Here is a 24,809-nt window from a genome sequence, read left to right as displayed (position 1 = left end):
GCTTGGTTAGTGACCATCAGTTATACCCTACATTTCATGATGCATTGTGGCATACTAGGAGTCCACTATATATAGGGTATAATAATTCTCACCATACATTCCAACAGCACTACAAAATGCCAAACTCTCTATTTAGTGGCTTATATAGGAAGTGGAGACTGATGAAATGATTGGTCCACTGTGAGGACTTAATAACTGGTAAGCTATGCTGAACTATGCAGGTTGTTTATGTTTCTGATCTTTACATTTACATATTTATATGCATAAGGGAATTTTGTATGTGAGCAACATTATGTGTGGTCTTTATAAGGGAGGCCGAGGTCCTGGTTCAGACTCAGACAGTGTCACTTTGGCAGTAGTCCAATACATATTAGCTGACCTCCGCTACACACACACACCACCACATATAGTGAGGACAGATAATCTCTTGTGTGTGTCAGTGAATATGTGCTATCATTCATTTCTGCTCAGTGCACAGCTATTGTTTCTGTAAAATGGGCTGAACAGTGTCAGTGCTTATTACCACAACTGGTCTATTCATGGGTTGTTTTTTTATGCCAGGTTTACATGGATTAAGCCTGAATCCATGCCAGCAATGCCAAACTGAAAAATGCTCCATGGTAAATACAAGCTAAAGGGAGACTGAGCACCTGTATCCAGGTAAATGTCAGGGCAGGCTGCTGTATGTCAGCCTCTGTCTCAGTGTCTGGGGAGTTCATCCTGACCAGAGCCGGCTTATTAATCGTCTCCCGTCGTGTTGGTTTCTGGCAGAGACGGAGGAGCTGTGGAGTTCGGTTGTTGACCCTGCAGATGTTCACAGGGCGCTGGGTCACAGCTCGCCATGGAGCTGATCAATTTGTTAACACCAGAGCTTCACCCACAAAGGATTTCTTGGGAGGGTGAGAGAACCTCTCAACCCGAAGTTATAGATCACATGACACTGAAATGCTCTGTGTGAGCAATAGTTCACTCAATGTAAAACAATACTTAAACCGCCATACTAATATAAAGCTCCTACATACTGCAACACACCATCCTGCCTGTCACTCACAAGGGAAATATGGTCACATACAAGGAGGATGAAAATACATTTCATTGCCTTTCTCAACTCCAGTTTTACAGTAACTGTGTCCCTTGGTGCATTTATCCTGTATTTTCACTTCAGAGTGGGAGAACTCTTCATTCAAGTCCCAGAGGAACCACATTAGCATCTAGTGAAAAATATTTCAGATATCTCTAAAACGTGTAGCTACTGTTTCATCCCTTGAATCATCTGACCGATGAAATGAGAGAAAAAACTAATTTCCTCAGCTAAGAAAACGCTGTAATGTTGTGAGTAGCCACATTTTGGCCTTGAAGGGCTCATCAGGAAAAACTGGACAGCAGTGATTTTCTCTGCTGTGTGGAAAAGGCTCATGTACCACCTGAAAAACAGAAACTAATCAAACTATTAAATAAAACTAGAGCTTTTTAGCTCTGTTTGGTCCTGCAATGGAGGCCAGATAGATAAGTACTATATCACCCCCTTGGGTAAATTACTGCACAGTACCTCCCACCATGAAGATTAGCAGATGAACCATGTTTCAGTCCTTGAAAGCCCTGTCTGACCCTGTGGTAGACGCTGGACTGAAAACCCCACCCTGGCATCATTGTGGAAACCTGCAGTGCTGGCTGAGATGGTTCAGGCAGCGCTGCACTCTCCTCACTACATGAGGTCAGGACTGCCTGTATTGGTGTCTTTTACAAATCCCTGCTGAGCCCTGGAAGGGGACGCAGCACTCTAGGAATCACAGCCAAAACCAGGGAGCCTCCATAATCAGGACTTTTGATCCTTCATTCCCAGAGATTTAAAGGGTCCGTCTGTGATACACAGTAAGCTAAAAAACTTTTTTTTATCAACTTTTCATTTTGCATCTTGTTATGCTGCAACCCTGTAAAAAACTCATGGCTAAAATATTGTGGATCTTATGCACTTTGATATTCAGCTGCAAAACCTTTGAGTATCCAGTCCCAAAGAGAAGCAAAAAGTTTGTAGTCTGCGTTTTTACTGAGAGCAGACGCTGTGGTTAGACTGGACTCAGAGCACTTACAATGAAATTCTAATTTCATGGCAAAAAATGTATAATTTATTAATTTATTACTTGTTGGGAGGTTTGTGGTATTTTGTTTTGTTTTGCTCTAACCACTCGATAGCAACCTGTCCTCCAGGTGTAATTTTTAGCCAATAAAGAAGATGCAGTGGCGGCTGCTAAGAATTAATGTTCTTCACTAAGATTTGAAGAAAAGTTTGAATTAAAGAGATTTAAAAATGTTACTTGTGAAAGTTATAATAACAATAATAATAATAATAATATGTTTTATTTATAGTGCGCTTTTCATGGTACTCACAGATGCCTTAAAATGAATAAGAAAGAGGATACAATAAAACATATGACACAACAATAATCATTAATCACATATTTAAAAGCAGTTATTAAAAAAAGTTGACTTACAACATTTACAACTTACAACACAGCCATTTTGCAGGTAGGTAGCTAGCAAGCTGTACAGGAAGATAACAGAGACATTTCGAAGCCTTCCTACAAAGCTTTGACTGGTTTATTATTTTTCCAACCAGAGAAACATGGGAGGACGCTCATCGCACGATCTACAAGGACGGCTGAGAGAATCAGAGATTCAGGCGACGACTCAGAGGTCTAGAACCAGGCTAGCGACACATAGCACTTCAGTCTTCGCAGTTGTATCTCTCCTCTAGCAGTAAATGTCAAACAAACCTCAACATATGAATCTTGAACATCACATAAATGAATTGGTCCAACCCTGTTTCTTCCTGTTTCTTCCTGTTGAGGAAAATTGCTAAAATTAAATCTTTACTCTCATTTCAACATCTAGGAAAAGAATCATCCATGTTTTTGTTTCCTCTCGTCTTAACTACTGCATTTCACTGTTCACTACCCTTAATCCCTCATCTGTGTCTCAGCTCCAGTTGGTTCAAAATGCGGCTGCCAGACTACTAACTAATGCACAGCCTAGGTCACGCATTATGCCAGTGTGGGCAAATCTACAGTGGTTTCCAACACAGCACCATGTTGACTGTAAAATTCTTTCAGTCACCTATAAAGCATTACAAGGGGCTGACCCCATCTTACATATCAGTTACTGTGTCCACTGATTAGAGGGACATCACTGAGGTCTACTGACCAGCACCTCCTTGTTGTCCCGAGGTCGAGGCTAAAAACCAAAGGGGACCTTGCCTCTGCAGTCGTGGCCCCCACCCACTGAAATCGTCTTCCTCTAGCAGTAAGAAATGTCATCTCAGTTTACTGTTTTAAGAAGCTGCTAAAAACTCACCTGTTTCACATGCACTTTTTGTAATGTAATTATCTTTTACTGTTTTTATTTTATGTCACATTTTTATGTTTCTCAAATGTTTTTTTTACTGTACAACACCTTGTTACCCAGGTTTTAGAAGGTGCACCATAAATAAAGTTTTACTTACTTTACTGTAATATTCACTATTATCTAGGTTAGAAAAAGAATCGTCATCACTCTATGTCTGACTTCATTCTTTTCTAAGTATATAATAGTTAAGTTGTGGCTATTGTGATGATAATATTTGAGTGTGTAAATACTGTATATTGTGTATTTTGCCTGTGCTCTAGTATGTGTTGCACTGACTTCCTTCCCTGTTTATCTATACCAGGATACAATTCCTACACATTCACTTTGCCACTGCAGTTGTTTTGTTTTCAGTCTCCTGGTTAAAGAATCCAACAGATGATCCATTATTCACCAGCATCCTCCCTGTGATTCCACAGACTCCATCCCTCGTCCTGCACAGATAGCTGCATCATCTCTGTTCAATCTATTTCTGGGTCTCACTCATAAGCTCCAGCGACAGCATCTATTTGCTGAAAACTAATACTGTGGCTGTGATATTGTGCTTATTGCCATCTTATCTCCAGATGCAGCCACCCAAACACATTTAGCATTCGGAGGCTCCTGCAAACACAGCCTTCTGATAACAGGGCGTGTAAATATATAGACAGCCTCTGTCTGTCTGTCTCTCGCCCACTCTCTCTCTCACACACTCACACACAATTTGTAAAAATCTCATTTTTCAAGCCTGCACGCTAACACGCCCGCACACAGAGACGCACTCGCTCTCTAGCCCGTCGGTGTGTTGACTCTGGAGGTCGCTCTGAGGATGACTTAAGGTGAGGTCAGGCTGCCGTTCGTGAACCTGCGGGTGATTTAAGATGATGACTAAGAACCTGCTCACTGCTTTTTCTGGGTAAGAGCCAGAAAGCCGACCAACAATCCCGACTGAGCACAGTGCTTTCTAACTGTATGTCTGAAATCCACCACCAGAGGCTTGAAAAAGAATTTACAGTGACAAGGTCATGTTAGAGAGAGAGCTTGAGACTAAATGAGCTGTCTTGTTATTTTAGTGTAGTGAGGCAAAACGTTTGTTGTCTCTGTGTCGTGAACATCGTATTTTTCAGATTTAAATCTCCTTATCATCTCATTTCTTTTGTTTCTCTCTGCACAGTAAAGATCACCTTTGTTGTGTTTAAAGTCCTACATAAATAAAGTTGAGTTGAACTCAGGGCGCTGTTTTGAAACCTTTCCCCGGCTTCCAAACATCAACCTTTAAAAAAAAGAAAATCATGTTTGCATTTTTCTGGTTTTCTGGGTTTGATTAACCAACAACAAAGTTCAGATTAGTGATGTATTAAATCAGCTGAAACTGATGACTGAAAATGTTAGATGTTCCTGAATGCACCATTAAAGAGTTTTCAAAATAGTCCCTGTCCACATCAATAGGACAACTTAGTTACGAAATTAACCAACCAAAGAAAAGAGGTGACAAGGTGATCAGTGGGATGGCTAACTTGCCTCAAGCCGAGCCTGATCAGTAACTATGTTGAGATAAAAAGCAAAGATCTTTTCATAACCAGGGACTTGTGAGTGTAAGTGAGAGCTAAAGGGTGAAATAAGAAGCTCTTTTAGGCACAAAATGAAGCCGCCAGAGGAATTCAACTGTTCACTGATAGTCACAGATCCTTCCCAAGAGGAAGTGAACAGAATATTCAAAGAGATGTATATTAAAATATACATATATTCAGATCTAATTTGCATTTTATTGTGACTGTTATCATGTGATAACAAACTGTAACTTTACTTTTATTGAGCTTGATGCCTTTCATGTAATCTTGGTCCTCTGTGGGTTGACAGAAAGGCCCAATCCACCATATGTTGACCATATAAAGTTGACTGAATGCTGCTATTGTGTAAATCTTTGTAAATATTCAATTGTAAATATTATATTATTATCTATTATTTATCTTTTAAGCATTGTTACTGTCTATCTATCAATTTTTCTTTCTTGTACTGACCACTTTGCTGCTGTGACACTGTAAATTTCCCCAGTGTGAGACCAATAAAGGATCTTAATCTTAATCTCTTAATCTTAAAATAATCTTGTTTTTGTGTTAAATAATTATTTAAGTATCTTAAGTGTTGAGTGATCACAATTGAACATATTGGCCTGTTGGTTTAAAATAATACTCATGTAAACTAATATTTAACAGAATGATAAATTATAAAAGCTCAATTTTTTTCTATTAACAATGAAGCAAATCTATGTGTAATATGAAACGGTTTTGCTTTTTGAGGTAATACCACATAGAAATATTACTCAACTCTGCAGCTCTACAGAGCCTTTTAGCTTCTTTTAGCTCATCTTTTTGATTTAATGTAATATTTACTGTATAGCATATTTTAGTCTCAGAGTCTCACTAACCTCTGTTCCAGCAGCAGGTTTCAGAGAGCAGATAAACCCGCTGTACGCTGCCTGCCCAGCACCAAACACTTAACACAGCTGATGAACGTGGCCAAACAGCTCGCAGCGACAGAGTTGGGTATTTTTCCAGGAGGAGGCCAAAACCAAAAGAGTTCAAATGAGAGTGAATATTGAACATCGATGTCTGCCAGATGTGGAAATAGGCACCAGTTTGCTAACACATTAGCCATAGCAACTTAATAAGGTAATAAGTATGTCAGAGCTGCGGCCAGAAGAGCTTGTTGTGAGGTTCTTTAACCTTTTTTAATCTGTTTTGAAAGACCTGTTTATCAGTCCACAGTCCTGTTGTAATTGTCGTAGTTTGGTGGTATTTGGTGGCACTGTACATCCACAGCTGCACTACATGCTGTACGTCACCAGCAGTGTATCTGTGAGCTGGGATTCAAACTGAAATGTTGGTGTACATCTACTCAGCATCGAACCCAATAATTTTCAATCTTAACCGTCGATTTCAACAACAAAGGCCTGAAGGACGGCCTGTAATCAGCCCACTCAGCAGATCGGAAACTGAATTGTATCAGCATTTGTTCCTCTGCTGATGTGAGAAAAAAACAATAAAATAAATAAAAAAAATCACATGACTCTGAGCAGTACTGTCAGCAAAAAGCCTCAGTAACAGACTCGGTTGTACTGTACATTCACACTGAACATGGCAAAGACAAGCGGCTGCTGCTTCTCTGCAAGGGGTGAAAAAACAAAGTCACACTTATACATGTACACACACACACACACACACACACACACACATATTCTCCACATGAAAGTGAAAATTGGTCTCAAGTGTACAGCATGTCAGAGAAAGGGAAAAAAACGACAAACTCAGTATTCACACTGTTTTTTCTCTCTCCAACATACACACATATTTACACTCTCCTACACAAGTTCTCTCTCTCTCTCTCTCTCTCTCTCTGTAAGTATAAGGAATAAATTGGAATGACTGCTGATGATGGTCTCAAGTCAACAAGCAGCTCTTCACAGTTACTGATCTCAGTATGTACAAAATCATGCATAACACACACACACACACACACACACACACACACACACACACACACACACACACACACACACACACACACACACACGTTTTCATATACACTCATTTATACAAACACACACACAAATGTAAACACGTCCCAGCCTATATGTGAGAAACAGGCCTGCAAACATGAGTGGGAGTTGCATCAGATGTAATGTGAACACGTGATGCCACAGCAAAGGGAAAGGTTTGCTCCACATATGCTGTAGAGCTCAGGTTCTCTCTCTCTCTTTCTGTCTGTGTTATGCTCTCTCTCTCTCTCTCTTTTCTACGCCTTTGTCCTTAGCCATCTGGATATAGATCCTCTTCATCCCCTCTTCTCTTTCCTTCTGCCCCCATTTTTACCTCACACCTTTAGCATGTTCCTTCATCTAACTCTTCCTCTTCCTCTTGCTTTATATCCCTTACATACTGTATCTGTGCACGCTCTCTTCTGCTCTATGTCCTCTGTGAACTCTCCTCTGACTTCCACTTTCCTCTTTATTTTCTATTCCTCTTTGTTTGCATGGCCATATTTACATGGATTAGTACCATAGCGTGTTGCACAAAGTCTACAACGTAAGCACAATACAATTTTAATGATTAAAAAATATATGTATTCAAAACAAATGATTAAAAATGCAAAAAAGAAAAAAAATTACGCTCCTATGCAAAAGTTTCTGACACTTTGGATGCTTGACAAAAATATTTGTGTAAAGTATAGTGTAAATGAGGAATATCATATTTTAAAAATGTATTTGTAGGCACATAAACAAGTGCATGATTAGACAATTATGACAAACAGATGCTGATGAAAAAAACAACATAACAGGCAGACTGAACCAAAATCATTAACTGGAACAGAAACAGCTGTGTCGAGGGAATAAAAGTAGGTGAGGGGAAAGTCAAACTGAAAAGGTGAACAGTTTCATCTCAAACCATAGCAAGAGTGAGCATAGCAACAAGACAAAATCTGGTCATCCTGCATCAGTAAGGTGTCAGGTGTCTCCAGATGTGCTGTCTAAGCTCCTCTGCAGAAGCACAAAGAGCAGGAGAGTGGCCAGAGACACTAACTGCACCAGACAATAGACACATCAAGCTGACTTATGTTTGAAATCAAAAAATATCCAGCAGCACCGCCAGCTCAGAACTGGCAGAAACCAGAGGGACCCTGATATACTGATCTATAGTCTGGAGAGAACTTGCAGCCAAAAAGCCATTCCTCTGATATGGAAACAAAGCCAAGCAACTCAACTGTGCACAAAAACACAAGCACTCAAGTGCAGAAAAATGTCCGCTTGTAGTCAAAATGTGACATATTTGGCTTAAACAAAAGGCGGTTTGTTCTCTCAACAGCTGGAGTGCTCCAAGGATGAGTGTCTGCAGGAGAACAGTGAAGCGTGGTGGAGGATCTTTTTGCAGGTTTGTGGCTGCATTTCTGCAAATGGAGTGGGGGGGGTTGATCAGAATTAGTGGTGTCCTCATTGATGGGAAATAGAGGCAGATTCTTATCCATCACGCACTACCATCAGGGAGGAATCTAATCTGGTCCCAAATTCACTCTGACGCGTGACAACAAGTCCAAACATACAACCAGAGTCATAAAGGACCATCTTCAGCCACAAGAGGAACAAAGAGTCATCGAACAGATGGTCTGGACCCCACAGAGCCCTGATCGCAACATAACTGAGTCAGTCTGGAATAACATGAAGAGACAGAGGACACAGAAACAGACTGAATCCACTGAAGAACTGTGGCTGGTTCTCAACCTACCTGCCACTGAAAAACTCTCTGCCAAGGAGATTTGGTGCTGTTTAAAGCCAAAGAGCAGTCACACCAAAAGCTGGTCTGAGTGAAGTTAATTGGTTTGTTAATTGTACAGTGGTGTTTGATACTATGTGAAACCATTTGTCCTCAACAGTAAAACAACAGCACTGGTCATTCAAGCACTTAAAAACAATGCATGGTTACGTTTTATTGACGCTGTGGATGCGTGAATGACAAAGATAGAAGTGGTTAGACATTGTAGTATCACCAACATGAACGTCATATTTTATAACAGACAACAAAATAGTTGAGGTGGCGTCACCCAGCAGCCCCCTGCACTGTTTTATCCTTTCTAATGCTCACTGAGGGCAGAGGCCAGAGTGGGTGGATGTGTCAACACAGCATGTGACTTTTACAAGTGTTAGATCTTTTGAAAACACTCACATTACAGACAACAATGATAAAGCACCTGCTCTGTCATTTAGGTGGGAGGAGTTTTTGTTTTCTATTTGTTCTGTTCTTATTTTTCCTTGTTTCTTTACTGTGGTTGGGGAAAGACTGTGATTATGGCAAATAAACTCAGCCCGTTGAAACAACATAAGGAGAGAAAATCATGGTTATGGCTGATGAAAACACAAACGTTAACTCCAAGTCTGTGTCAGAAGGCAAACTCTGGTCTCCTGCGTGAAGGTCAGACTACACACCCCTCCACCACCCCGGCCTCCACACCATTACTTTCTGCATCGTTGCATAAATACTACTTTGCTCCGAATGTGGGCAGAAAGAGTCGTTCAACGTGAAAGTAATCCCTGGGAATACTGGGCTGCACCGGGGACCACGATAAAGGTGCTTAAACTCAGTGCACTAATTCATTATAAGCAGGTACAGAAGTCAGTTCACCATTGATGCAAATCTTTGTTTTGTCATTTCACAGTCAGGAGGTTGAAGCTGATATAAATTATATTTAAACAGGATTTTATAAATGTGATTTAACTCTTCTCTTGATGATATAGTGGATTTTTGTTGACATCGCTGGTTGTTCTCAGATGATCCCTGACTGGAGGTAAGAGTTTTATACAGCCTCTGATTTATCACTCCCCCATCACCCTCTTCTCCCCCCCCCCCCAGTATCCCTCTGGGTTTTATACCGTAATATAGCCGACTACACCAGATCTATTTCCACTGGCTTCTATTCCTTCCTTCTTTTCTCTCACTGTTCTCTGCCCTTTCACCTCCTTCAGATTCCCTCTCTCACTTTCTATCTTCCCCTTTTCCCCTCACTTTAAGCATCTTTCTCTCCTTATCTGTACTTCCATACCCTATATAGCACCAGGGCTGTATCTCATTGTAACGGCAGAGCCAATTATAGGCTGCTGGTTATTGGTTGAGAAGGGGGCGGGGAGGGAGAGACAGAGATCAAAAGAGCAAATGTGCAGTATATTTACAGGTGCAAGATGACATAACTGCATTTAGAGAAAAGTAAACACAGGTTCCCCACTGTATATTACATATTATCTCGGTAAAGAGCACAGAAAATAGCTGACGTGTGTTGCATGTGAGAGGATAAAACATTTTTAGAGCAATAAATTGATCCTACAAACAAGAACTGTCTGTGATGATATAAATTATATAAATAAAATAAAGACATTAATGAGGCACAAATAGACTAAGAGTATTAAATCTGTATTTTTCCACAGTATGTGTCCAGCAGCTTTAAGAAACTGGGGCTGAGAGCTTCAGACAGAACTAACACAGTCTTTTCATGGGATTTGCTGACAATAAGAATCATATGGAATAATGAAATAAAGAAAAATAAATATATTGTTGTCATACAGCTTTATATTATCAGTGTGAAGGGCATAAAATAATAACTGAATGGTATATCAATCTAGAGGCAAATGGAAAGAGAGAGCAAGGAAAAAAAGTCAGAGGGAAAAATATGTAGGTATGGAAATGTGCAGAGATGAAAGAGAAAGAGAGAGGGAAGCGATGGAGTGAGAAGGATAGGAAGAAAGGGAGTCTGAGGGGAAGATGATGAGAGACATCCCCTCTTCTATATGAAGGATGCAAGTGTGGATAGGATGTAGAGATAGAGGAAAAGAGAGAGAAAGAGGGAGAAGAGTAGCAAAGCATACAGAGGAGACGGAGAGCGAGCGAGCGAGAGAGAGAGAGAGTGATGGGAGCAGGCAGTCAGGCAGAGCAGTGCAGAAGAGGGAGGGAGTGTGAGAGAGTGAGAGAGGCGGGGGGCGAGCAAACACGCTCTGCACGTGATTCAATCTGTTCACATGGCCTTGTATTACGCCTTTATAAATACTTAACATGAGGCGCTGCGTGCTGCACAAACCCTCGGCTTTTATTCACACAGACGATGCTTCAGAGGTTTGAAAGCAGGTGTGCAAAAAACACCAGGTATTTTATAAAAATAACAAAGAAGAAGACTAAATCACCGTGGATCCCCTCAACAGAGTAATGCATAAATAATGCATCAGAGCATGGTCGGCTGTGTTGTCGTTCATCGGAAGCGAGATGAAGCTGTCATCTGCTTTCTGAGTTCCTGTGTTATGTAATGATGGATGGGCCTGCGCTGCTCTGCTCTTCTCTCCTACAGAGACATGAATCAAACCCAGGATGTGTCCTAAATATAACCCACACACACACACACACACACACAGACCCTAGTGTGTGTAAGGCAGCTGTAGCCCTACTTGTAATTTTTTTTTCCATTCCAGTCTCTGTACAGTAACCATGTCTGCAGAAGGGTTTGTACATTAAACTGACAATAGAGTGGAGCATCTACATTATCTGAGCCAAGCTAAAGGAGAGATTGGAGCTGCAAATGAGGTGCTACATTGGAGAAAGTGAGCCACAATGTCCAGCCGCTACTTTACTGTGTAGGCCTTTGCTATGTAGGGTATACGGTAAGACATGTGTCTACTGTTCAGATACTTTACAAATGTTACATCAGGTCATGTTAAGTTATGACAGGACATGTCACGTGTCAAAGCACTGCTGATGTTATGGCGTGGTATGATTATTTTATAGTCTGTTTAGTTGAGCTGGAACACATGTAGTACAATATATATAAGTATTATGAAATGGGATTAGAAATGGGATTTTGCGTGTTATAATTGTGATATACTGCAGTTTAAATGTCATTTAGCTGCACTCCAGTTTGTTGATATGGCTTTCTATATTAATTCATTCTAGCTGAATGAAATGAACAATGAACGCTTTGTGTTCTATGCATCATATCACTGACACTGTTTTTTTTTTTTTTTTATGGTGTGAAAGCAGCAAATGTCACACCCAAAATATAGCGTAATAATTCTTATTTATCTTATTACTCAGTTCTAAATAGATTTGCCATACCGTGGTATGCAAAGGGACATCATGTACAGGGAATGGTAGGAAGCTTTGATTTGCTTGAGTTTGGTTTGACATGATAAGGCTGGAACCATCTGTCTGTCAGACGTTCCTACGTCATTAATGGAAAACGGTGCTGTTGCTGATAGTACCAGTACTACACACACATCATCAAACACACGCCTACATAGCCAGGCAAGCCCCTTAACGTACGAACACGCACACACACACACACACACACACAGGCATGCACACACACACTGAGTATCCTCCCCTCGCCCATGCGGAAAGCAGAGAGAGTATGAAGGTGCTTCAGGCGTCCAAATGCATCTCACCACCAACATGAACCACAAAAACGTCCCAGCGTCACGTTTCACAAACGACAGGTTGAAAGGCTGCAGCTTTCAAACGATGGTCGAGAAAAACGAAGGCTGTCAAGAGACGTGTTCTATTCAACACACGACGCCAAAGCACAACCGAGCTGAAGGAAGGAGGAAATACTATTACAGCACATGACAGCGCGGAATAAAATCACACCTGAGAGCAGAATAACAGCCGTGGAGGCTCTGTGATAACACGGAGCACAGGGGCATAGTGGTGGTAAACCACCCCTAACATGCAATGTCAAACCTATTCTGTGAAACCAATGCATGTTCAGAAGGAGCCGGGCTCAGCGGTGCAGCTCGCAGCGCCTCAGCACCGCGGACAGCGCTCCGGGTTTCGTTTCAGCGTCCACAGGCTGTGGCGGGACGTCGCCGCTTTTTCTCTTAATAAAACACCAGCATATGTCCGCTTGAGAATCATGCGGGAGAGCGGGAAACACTTTGGAACACCCTGATAATCCCGTCCCCGTAAAATCTGACCCAAGCGTGATCTGCTCCCCCGCTTTCCATCATCCGTTTCCGTGTTAAAACACACATTGGGATGTAGTGGAGTACTTCTCCCTGCCCCCTTTAACCGAAAACCCCTCCACCACCGCTGCTCCTACCTCGTCATCCCCATCCCGGGGCCTCCGACTCCCATTCCTCCCCCGGCAGCGGCTCCGTTGAGCGGCTTCATGTGCTGTCCCGCCCCCGGTCCTGTTGTGGGTCCTCCGGGCATCGCCGACCCCATCATCCCGGCGGCTCCCGGCTCACCGGGCTGCCCGCCGCCCTCCATGCTCGCTTCGTTCCCCATCTCGGTCTCGGCTCAGGAGACGGGAGGGAGGTGGGAAAAGGCAGTCAGGTCAAATCGGCGGTGTTGCTCTTATGTCGCTATGTTGTTAATCAAAAAGAATGAATGGAAAAAAGGGAGCGAAAACTGGGAGAGCGAACTCAGCGCTGCTCCTCTATCACCGCCATCATCATCATCATCATCATCCTCGTCAGCTTCAGCACCAGTAGGCTGCCTCTCTCCCTGACGTGATGACGGGAGCGCGCCGCGCAGACACAGGCACGGTGAGGGGAAATAAAAGCGTGAGGCGAGAGAAAGCGAGATTAGATCAGATCAAAGTTAAATGAGCCTCCCGGGGAAAACTGGGCTGCAGCAGCAAAATTAGGAATCAACGAGCAAGGCGGTGATGAACTGTGACCTCCAGGTGAGGAGCGTCAGAGGGAAAACTTACTTACATGTGAGTGGGACTTACTGAGGTTGTTTAATCTCTACTCTGTTCATATAACTTGGAGACCTATGCGTACGGTTTTTGACTGCTGCACATTCAGATTCATTATACATTTTTATGATTCTCAGGCTCAACAATGACCAATCAACCGCTTTTATTTCCCCTTACCAGACAAACAAATGCAAAGAAAAAAATGTGGATTCGCAGCACAGCATGAAACAGGATATTCCCATGATCATAAATTTTGAAAAAGCTAAAAAAAAAAAAAAAAAAGTGCACAACGTCGGGGCCGCGCTCCCTGCCTGTCACGCTGCTGGTGCTGGGAAGAGGAGAAGTGGAGAGTTCAGAAAGCTACAGCAAGCGTGCGCGTCCACGAGGAGTAACGTGAACGCGCAGAGGCGTCAGGACCGACTGCACCGGAGCATCACGTGTCCAGAAACACTCCCCGGTGTTACACACCTGCTGGGTGCTCGGTGTTTATTCAGAATGGATTCGTAGTTAATCTAAATGACTTATCACAGCAGGAAGGGGTTTGTTTGTTGAAGGTGGTGAACCACACCTGGACAGGCTGCTGCAGGCTCTGAGCGAAAGAAGCTCAAAGACACAGGAGTTCTTATAATTACACAGATATTTGGACATTTTTAAATATCAAGTTTAAAAAAAAAAGTTAAGGGCAGATATCAAATTAGTGAGAAATAATATTCTATTGTTTATTTCTTTTAGGGCAAGCTGGTGAACTCTACAGTGGCCAAATATCCAAAAGGAAACATAATTGTTTCCGCTGAGAAAGCCGAGGGTTTGAAACCATTTGTTTGTCTGTTATTAAGCAGGATATCTGAGAAATGTACTGCAGCATTTCAAAGAGGTTTGGTAGAAAGTTAGACCATAAGATAATAAACAAGTGATTATCCTTTACTGAAGCCTGCAGGTTTCAATCCAGCTGCAGATTTAGGAATCGTTTCTAAATCATTTCTTTCAATTGTCTTACAAACCACTGCGCTTACTCGAATGGAAAAAATGGCATATGAAAGTTTTATGATTGGGCAAACTGGGCAACTGCCCCTGGGCTCTAAACCATCAGGGACCCCAGAGGCCCCAGATTCATTTTCTGTTTGTGGTCATTTCATTAATTACAAAATACTTTGGCAATAACATAACTAAAGCACTAAATCAACTGATTTTAAGGCCATAAGTCAGACTCTGACCTACGTCTATCTGTGTCCAGGTAGATATTTTTGACTCTCATTAGTGTCTTATTAAAACTCTGTGTTTAAAATAAATCACAAAAAATCTGCATATCATTTATTCATTTCACAGTTCAACTATATTTTCTGTAAATATTATATCTCTACATTACATCCTGCTGCTGACATATGTAATTCTGATGGAGAATAATGAATGGAAAGAGAGGATGACGTGCAACAAAAAACCACAGGTTGGACTCAAACCCGGGCCACTGTGGTTAGGACAAAGCCTATACAGTATGCGCTCTACCAGGTGAGCCACCGGGGCGACTCAATTCCTTTTCTTTGTAACTCAATTTATTTTGGTTTCTGAATAAACACAATCAAATTTCATGATGTCAAAACCTCCAAATTTCTCTGTGCTCACAGTGGTAATTACTTCCATGGCTGTGTCAAAATTTACATGGCCCCTTATTCTAAAATAAATTTGTTTTTAACTAAGCCAGAGCCTACAGTTCATTTTTGCCCTGAGGCTCCCTGTTGGTTTGGACCTGCCACTATACTCCAGTGGGTTGTTAAAGCAGTTAGAGCTGAGCAGAAGCAAAACAAGTAGATGGAAAGGCAGACGTCAACAGCCACCATCATTATGCAGAAATAATGTTACTTAAATAGCTGAGCCTACTTCATTTTGTGCTGACCAGAGCAGCTGAAATGCTCTGATTTGAAAGACTTTTTACCTTAGTCATATTTTATTCGGCATAAAATGAGACAGGCATAAAACTGCTCAGCATCAGTACCAGTTAGAGCAGCAGCAACAACCACAGCAGCAACAAGGACAAACCCACATACACACTAACACCAGTAAATATTTAACATATTTAACAGAAAGAGAGAGTTTGAGAAAAGGGTATGAAATCCGTTCTATACAACAATAACAATACAGTCAGTCTCCGAGTGGTGTCTCACGGTTTCAGCCACTGGGAAAAGGTCCACTCTTTGTTCTAATGCCGAGTGTCTCCCTCTGAGGCCTGACTTTATAGAGATGAATAAGCCCTGCCAGCTAACTTCAATGCTGCATGTATACTGTGCAGTATCTCTCTCAGCATAGAAGAGAGAGACAAACTGGTGCAGCAGCTACAAAAGATAGAGAGAAGAACTGTTCTCCTCTAAGCTTCTTTCAGCTCTCACATTTCACAATTAATGCTCTTAGTTTTAGACAAACTTTTCTCTTTCACTTTGTATTAGTCCATCGTAAACATGGATAAAAACAAATGTGCCTTGTTACTTTTCAAAAATGCCAACTGATTGTGTTTTCAACATTAACAACTATTAACAGGGTTGTACCCAGAACAACAGAAGAGTACAAAACAAAAGCAAGTTTAAAACATTGAAAAATAACTCCCATGAAAACAGTGTTTTTTAAGCCACCAGCATACGTCACAACTCGTGATCTCTGAGCTTCCAGAAAGTTTCCACCAACAAAGCCAATTAATATCATTGTGGGTTTCTGGAGCCATCAGGGATTCCTCATATAAACAGCAGCCCAAAGTCAAGCAGAGGCAAAAAAAAAAGGGACATCCTCTGTGTTGACATGTGACGCATCCTTGTAAAACACTGAGAAGCTTGAAAAGAGCAGAAAATGGACAAAAGCATTATTGTGAAGACCTTGAAGAGAAAGACTAAAGCTCTACTTGAGAAATTACAGAGTTAAGCACCAAAACTGAGGCACTTAAATGTAACAGTGCTGAATTCTTTCAAAGCATTGCATACAAAAAGCAAGAACCAGTCAAGGACAACCCAGCTTAGTGCCAAACTGTCATATTTTGGCTTTGTACCATACATAGACATAAATAAAAAATGACATGTATTTACCAAGGAATGTCAATTCTCTGAATTACCAGGGTATGAAGAGCTGAAGTGTTTCAGTTGACAATACCAGTGATATCTAATATAAGCACTTCAGTAAATGCATATTGTTTGTCGTCACATTAATCAGGTACTGACAGACTATACAATGTTTTTACAGCATGGGCCTACAAACCAGACGGTAAATCTACACAAATGTGACAATAAGTGCTTTGTCATCTTTGCTGTGCAATATATCTGTAAAGTGTCACAGATTTCTGCTTAAAAAACTACATATATCAGAAAAGCAGTCGTGCAGATAGTCTTTGGGAGAGGGCAGGTCTGAGTCAGAGGTCCAGTGCCATTTTTCATTCTCAGTCTGTTGCTGTTTGACAGAGAGCTTTGTGCATTATGGCAAGTGAGCTGGACATGTGAGCCTGGGTATTCGTTCTTGTCCTTTGGGAACAGGACAGAAGAAAAGAGTCTAAGGCCAGCTCAGTAGCTTCAGAGATTCCCCATGCAAAATGCAGTAACTGATTTTTTTTTTTTTTTTGGTCACATGGAGGAAGTAGAAACAATGCCATGAACATAATATCATCACCTTTTAAAGTTAACACAACAAGCAAACACAGAGGAACATTAACATTTCATGTGTGTTTCTGACCACCTGATGAATTTAAGCCCGATATTCACTCATATCAACTCAGCTTTGGTCTCCTTTGGCTACAGAATGTTCACAAGTCGCTATCATTGTCTGTCAGCTGATTGTGTTGGTCAAATCACATTTTTAAAGCTTTTTTCTCCTGAAAACATTTACCTGAGGCCAAAAATGGCACCGATGAGAGTGGGGAGAGTGGACTAACTAAGTTAAGTTGTGGGCCATAAAACCAAAACAATTGGCTGAAAGAAGCTAAAGCAATGTAACGGTGAGTGATTCTACTGAAACAGGTGATAATTTGGATGGATTCATCACTACTTTGCACATAGAGAGAAGTTATGAGATCCATTGTTTATATAAACAAAGGGATCATAGCAGCTTTAAACCCTCCTTGTTTTTTTGTGCTCATATTCTCTTCACTTGGACATTGTTTCTGTAAATAAATGTTGTAAATAGACATAAGTTTTATCACTTTGAATATAAATCTTGACATGTAACATCTTAAAACCAGCCTTTAATATATACTTGCAGGGGTAAGTACATTTTTTTATGTGCATTTAATTTAGCAGAAGTGACGCTTTAAGAAAAAAAGGTGTAAAAATCTCACCACTGTGCAGAAGTAATGGAGATCCTGTGAATATAGCACCTTATTTGTTGTTTGGTCTGGCTCTGATTGGTCAAAGACTCTGATCACCTACAAAATTATTTTGGTCCACTGGCTTTAAACAATGCTGACCACAGCAAGCAAAACAAACCTAGGAATTGGCTTTGGGAGGCTTTAAAACAACCACCTACATTTGTCATTTCTACAGTAACAGACCATAATGGCAGGAGCCCAAGCGGTCTCTTTTCAATCTGCTATCATGAAGTGGCTGATGAATTGTGGAATCCAACCTCCAGTTTCCTGCTCCAGCAAAGAGTCACGGCCGCTCAGGAAACCCGCAACACCGGAATCAATCACTTTGACAGACTGACTCATTGACGCTACTGTGGGGGCGAATACTTAAGGAGATTAAAATGAGCAACGTGCCAGCGCTCCACTTCACTCTTGAGCAACAAGCCAAAGGAGGGAAACCCTATTGGTCAGCTCTGAATGGCTGATTGAATGAGTGAAAGGTGGGGTAGACCTCAATCAGCACTTTCACTGCCCAAGTCCATAGGTAGCAAGAGAGGAGATTCTCCACGTCATTTATCCCCTTCCAAGGTGTCTGTCCTTCATTTGACTTCACATTCGTACCAATAAAAAAAAAGGAGCTTTGTTTTTAGAATTCACTCTGTCAACAAGCATCCACAGACTTTTCTAAACAGCTCACTTCATAATCTGCAGCCTGTTAGCACACAAATGTGTGGACGATGATCTCTGTTGTACTGACAAAGGCATCAGGACAGTAGTATGACTCATGTCTGTTCTCATTTTGCACATCTCAGCTGATTCACATACCACTTATTTGTTTCAAAGGCAAAATTTAATACAACTTGAGGATGAGATCAGGGGAGGGTTAAATTAAAGTTCATCATATTCATCCTTTAATCGATTTCTCTCTTTCCCTCATAAGGGGGTCAGATGAAGGAGACCTCTCTCCCGGTGGAAAGTTAAAGCCGAGACAGAAATTGTCATTTTAATTTTTCATACTGAAATGAATTCAAATTAAACTGTCAGCATGATAAGTATTTGGTCGGTTTTCCTGTTGTGACTGCATGGTAGGTCTGGAAAATGGCAGAGAAGAGAGCAGCTTTTTATCAGTTCATCTTATTGTTAGCCTTAAAATAGCCAACAATAAGTTACCAGCTGATGGAAATAACAGTTTTAGAAGAACATTAGCCTGTGATAGCCGAAGTCAGCTATCATGTTACTGACACTGTAGGATAGTCAAGTTAAAGTTAGCAAAATTAAGCTAACGTTAGCAACTTGTTGACAAAGTTAGCAGCTAAAGTAACTACGACCTCTGTAAATGACCGTGACACCGGCACTAACCTCACAACAAGAAGAAGAACTGAATAAAGTCACCATGTAAACGAGAGCCAACAAAAACAACCCAGCCACAAACATCAGCCACATTAACATTAGTAATATGCTCCACAGCAATGCCGGCAGTAAGCTAGCTAGCGATAGCAACCTTTGCCAAACACATTCGTGATATAACAGCGAGTTAGCTAAGTTATCATGCTAATGTAGCCGTTACTAATGAAAACAGACACGTAGCATTATGTAGCATCAAGAAACTTACACATCGAGGAGGAGGAAACCCAGTTCAGAGTAAAGCTGGAGCCCTTCAGCAGGTCGTAGGGGTCTCCATCTCAGAGAGCCAGACTGGTCCCGCCGGAGTGGGAGACAAATTCAGCCTTGGACTTGGACCTGGCCGCAGGAATGACACTCACGGAGTCAGTAAAGACACTGAAGGAGCCAGAAAAACTTTTAAATCCTTTTTGGTTGTTTTTGACGGGCCACCAGCCGGCTGCAGTTTGAGAAGTAGTGCCCATTGCCAGTCCTCTTTTAGACAAAAACGTGGTTTCTTCAGTGGAGGAAATTCTGGAGGGTTGTTTTCACCTGAACACCGCACTGTGTCTCACCTGTGGGTGCTCCCTGTGTGTTTACAAACATGGGGGGGGCTTAAACCTGCAGTCTACCTAATGACCATCAGGGGGCGACTCCACTGGTTGTAAACAGAAGTCTGATTGTATTGAAGTCGATGGGAAAACGTCTCTACTTCTCACTGATGTATTACCTCAGTAAACGTTTTCCTGATGAGTTTGTGGTCTCAATCACTAGTTTCAAGTCTTCTTCAATACAACATGATGCATTAGGGCGGGACTACTGTGTGATTGACAGACTGTACAGCAGGTCAGATCCACCCCTCACTCCTCCTCAGCTCCACCTTCTCGTCCAAATATGATTTTGTCTGGTCTCAAAAGCCCGAGATGACGACAGCCAAATTACAAACCAATGGTCGACATCACAGTGGGTTGCCACTTGGGGGAGGACCAACAGGACGGACTCACATGCACTAACATGCATGAGCAGCCAGGCCAGACACCAGAACACTGCTGCTACATTATTGTTTGAAATCTAATTTACAGAACTTTTAATGTCAGCATCACAACAACCAAAGTTAGCCTGGAAACAAGAGCATCAGAGACGAAGATAATTGTTTTTGTGTAGAGTTCATTTAACTGAAATAGCAGATGGAAGCAGTCACGGATCTGTTTTGCCACCACAGTCAGACCATACTTTCTTTCTTCCATATGTGAAATAACTTTACTGAACACACACTAGAGTACCCTATATATTATAAACAGCAGTAGATCAGTAACCAGGAGCTGAGATCTTTTTTTTTTATTCCAAATGGGCTGTGCAAAATGAAAAGCCAATGTGTCATATATTTGAAAAATATGTCACTCCAACATTGGAGACACCCGCTATGCAGTTAAATCTCCAGAACCACCTTATGACCCTGCTGAAGCAGCTGCAGGATTGCTAAATTTCAACTGCCACCAACTGGACAAGTGGATTCAGAGGTTGTTTACTCATCTATGGAGAAACTGGCCCTAGCTTTTATTGCAAACCATATTCATTTAGGGTGAAAAAGAAATATGTGCAGCATTAAATATCTCCAACACCACAAGTGATTTCTCCACTTTAATGTCACTGCTTTATAAATGCCAGAGCAATTATTTACTGCAATGATGAATAATAATACACCGCAGGAAGGGAAAAGAGAAGCTGCTCTCGTTTATCTTGCTCCTTTCATTAATTCTCTTTCTTCTCTGTTGCTTTTTTGCCCTGTGGAAGTCATGACAGAAAGAAACAAGCAGCTCTTTCAACTCATCTGAATGTACACTTGAACATGAAATGAATAATTTATTAAACTTAGACTTTTATAAAGATGAGCTGATATTTCTGATCCCGATAGAATATGCAGCCTGATACCTTAAAAAAAAAAGCTGAGTGCAACATGAAAGAGTGGTCCATTAAGTTTTGCCTTCACTTTTCTCAAACTATATACGCCTCACAAGAGTCACAGCACCTTTTTCATCCTCTGAATGCAGAGTTAATTACTGTAATGTGCATGATGGGAAAGCTTCGGTCCTTGTCAGCATTTTGTTTGGGCTGTGTTCCAGCGTATCCTGCAGCAGTGCGGACTGAGCGAAATCTGTGATGACGACAAAGAAGAGAATCTGGGATTATTGGGGTTGTTTTTGTTGTAACCTGTAACCTCATGAATATCAGTTTGACACTGCACCATAGCAAGTTGTGCAATCATAGGAGTGCCAGAAATTCTGCTCTGCTTTCTTTTATACTTTCTTAACTTATGGTAGAGCTTTATGGCCCTGAATGCAAGATATTTGTGTGCACTCTGGAAGAAAATGAAGGGAATGGATAGTTGATAACTGTAGGTAAAGAGTTTTTCATATATTTATTTTTACATCAAGTTGGTAGAAGTGAACAAATTTGTGACCAGCTCTTTTGCCTTGTACAGCTCCCCAAAGAAACCGTCCGACCATCTGAAGAGTTTATTTAAACACAGTATGTGTGTCAGGCAATCACCTCTAAAGAGGTGAGATAAAACAGTGGGGAATGAAATGATAACTACTAATCAAACACTCTTACAGCTTCATTCATGTTTTAAGCCACTATGGGGGGCAGAAGAACTTCAGAACAAGTTGACACATTATTTTCATATAAAGTTGCAATGGATAACATTTTAGCAAACTCTCCTCTGTGCAGAATGTCATGTGTTTCATTTCAAATCTGCAGCCTGCATTTGTGTACAAAGGTAGACAGGTGTCTGCCAAGCTGTTTTCAGACCATAACAAAATCCTATCCCATCATAAGCCAACCTAACTGAGAGAGCGAAAGAGAGAGAGAGACTAAGAGAAAACAGATGGCTGGCAATGAAAGAATGAAGCCTTCAGACAGTAATGGAGAAGCAGAAGCAGTAGCAGAAGAAATGATAAGAGCAGAACTGAGGGGAAACCACACAGGAGTGCACTAATCCAGAGAGACGAGAGAGAACAGCAGCACACCAGGAGAACACTGGTACCTCACTGTATTAACATGTTGCTGCACATTAAAGAACATTAAACATTAAAGAAAGTGAAAAGAGGATATCTTGCACTAACAGTACAATCTATGCGTGCATATTGTGTTAAACGTAGCAGAAAAAATAGATCCACCATAGTTTTATCTGTTTATTGCTTCTATTCGGTTTGACAGAAGGCCTCTCAACAAGACTCTGTTTTTGCATAAAGCAGCATATGGCAGAGCTGATAAGTAAGCACCCGAGATAACACGTGATTTCCTCTTTGCTGCACTATACACACACTACACGCACGCACACTCGCGCGCACACACACACACACACACACAGACCTTGAAACAATGGATGATACTGATGATCAGATAATAAACACACAATTCAAGTACAAAGTGGAGTTAATAAGCTTTTCTCACAGTGGACATTTTGAGTTGTTATAGCAGGAAATACACAGGTGCTAACATTAACGGATGTTACAGTTAGCAACCCTGAGGCTGAACACTTGAATGTAATGCAGCCTCATTTAATGTTATCACTTATCCCTGTGTTAGTCTGTCCACTGTGAAAATGGTCTGTACAGTCTAACGCTGATTCCGTGACATGAATAACATTTAGTGGTGACGATGGACCTGGAGGTGGCTGTGAGAAACAAGGTCATAAATCACTATCCACACTATCCATATGCTCTCTGAATACTAAATGTCATATTCTTCAGGCTTTCAGCATTCAAGAGATGGATATACTTTACTGTTTGCACGGTAGCAGGCATGAACCAGCAGATGTCAATCAAACTGTGTCCACCACTGAACCCTCCCACACTTAAACGGATGTTACTTGTGTTATCAAACATGTCCCCAAGTGCAGGAGGGTGTGAGGGCCAAAGATGCTGCATAAGGAACACACATTTTGACTTGACATAGCAGGAAAAGGGGCGGTACTAGTTAGCACTGTCGCCTCACAGCATGCTATTGTAACATAAACAGGTACACATAAGTAATAAAACCGGTTATGAAATGATTCATGTTTCTTTTTTTATTATATTTTTTTACATTAAATGAGTTAATTCCAAAGTCATTGCCAGTGCAGTTTTAAGAAAAAAGTGTGTATAAAAGATCAGCACGGTGAGAAGGCCCTGAGCTCTTGCACACTTAGGTGGGAGTAGTTCTTCTTCTGTTTTCATGAATTGCATTGTGGGAGACAGTGTCTGTCAACAGAACAGTGAATAATCAGGCAGACTCTGTGTGTGAGTGTGAGCACTTGTCACTTTTTAGCGTGAACTTGTTACATACCTTCTTTGGAATGAGCGTGATCTCGGCTGTGTGGTATTACGCAGAGAGTGGCTCCCTCTAGTGCACATAAGAGGTAAACACAAGGTGAAGGCTCAAACTGTCTCTGTCTCTCTGATTGCATTTGGTTGCAGTCACCATCTTGAGCTGTCTGATGATATTAACAAGTCATAACCACAGGATCCTTCCTGTCTCTTCTGTTCATCCCACATGATGTGAATGCAGCCTGGCAGCCATTACACTGTGTCCATTTGCATATTTAAAGGGCTGCTGGGTCCTTGAGGCTTGTAGCAGTTATGCTTTAAATACTTGTTTCTGTCATCTTCAGCTTTGTTACAACAGGATTCTCCCCCTCAGATGCCTTTTGTTCTCCAGTGTGTGTCCATCATTTGGTGACACGTGTGCTGTTTAATACACAGGGGTAAAGCAGTGCACCAAAACAGATCATATACGTGCACAGCTTGATTTTTGTTTTGTTTTTTCCACTATTGAGATTTTGTTTTTTTCAGATAATCTGAGTTTATAAATTAAAAACTTTACATTTCTGCATGTACAATTGATGAGTAATCTCTACTAAACTGATTAATTGATGAAACAAATGTAAATTAAATTAAGCGCTTGATTAATTTGTACAAACTAAAGTCCCATTATTCATTAAGTTAATTCAAGCGGCATGAAAAATGACTTTAGTGAATGAATATAAATGTATGAAATCTGCTGATAACAGTTTTTGACTTTCAACTGTAATATAGTATGACGTTTATCATAATCAGTCTAAAATAAATAAAGGTGTACATCATTGATTTTGCAGAAATAAATATGTATTGGCTCTTTCATATGAATTAAGACCTCAAAACTATCATGGTTTGAGGAGAGATCATCTCAAACTGACCAGAGGGAGGAAGTGATGAGAGACTGAAAGAAAAAGTGAGGAGGCCCGACCTCCGAGCCCGTTACACTTTCCTGAGCAGCCAATGGTGTCTGTCTCTCCTGCCGTTCCACTGGGACCTATCATCAATCACACACACACACACACACACACACACACACACACATAGATTCACAAACACCACACATTTATTCTATTTCCTGCTCTTCAGTTTCTGAAAACCTGGCAGTAGAACCAGCCAAGAGGTTACTGAAGAGAAGAGAAGAGAAGAGAAGAGAAGAGAAGAGAAGAGAAGAG

The 24,809-nt window shown here is 41.2% G+C and overlaps 1 protein-coding gene across 4 annotated transcripts in view; it reads right to left on the bottom strand.

Moving 5' to 3' along the window:
* The window catches only part of bsna (bassoon presynaptic cytomatrix protein a), a 159,232-nt gene extending 145,750 nt beyond the window's left edge, over nucleotides 1–13,482 (bottom strand). For all 4 annotated transcript variants that reach the window (XM_071475277.1, XM_071475279.1, XM_071475280.1 and 1 more), the window contains exon 1: nucleotides 13,003–13,482. In XM_071475277.1, the coding sequence (XP_071331378.1) occupies nucleotides 13,003–13,190 (188 nt within the window). In that variant the 5' untranslated portion in view covers nucleotides 13,191–13,482. The remainder of the gene's footprint in view (nucleotides 1–13,002) is intronic.
* Nucleotides 13,483–24,809: the final 11,327 nt, after the last annotated feature.

This window comes from Trachinotus anak, unplaced genomic scaffold, assembly GCF_046630095.1.
Source record: "Trachinotus anak isolate AG129_WGS33_773 ecotype Australia unplaced genomic scaffold, CSIRO_AGI_Tana_v1 ptg000004l, whole genome shotgun sequence".
In the NCBI taxonomy this organism is placed as follows: domain Eukaryota; kingdom Metazoa; phylum Chordata; class Actinopteri; order Carangiformes; family Carangidae; genus Trachinotus; species Trachinotus anak.
This window is presented reverse-complemented; position numbering and strand designations above follow the sequence as displayed.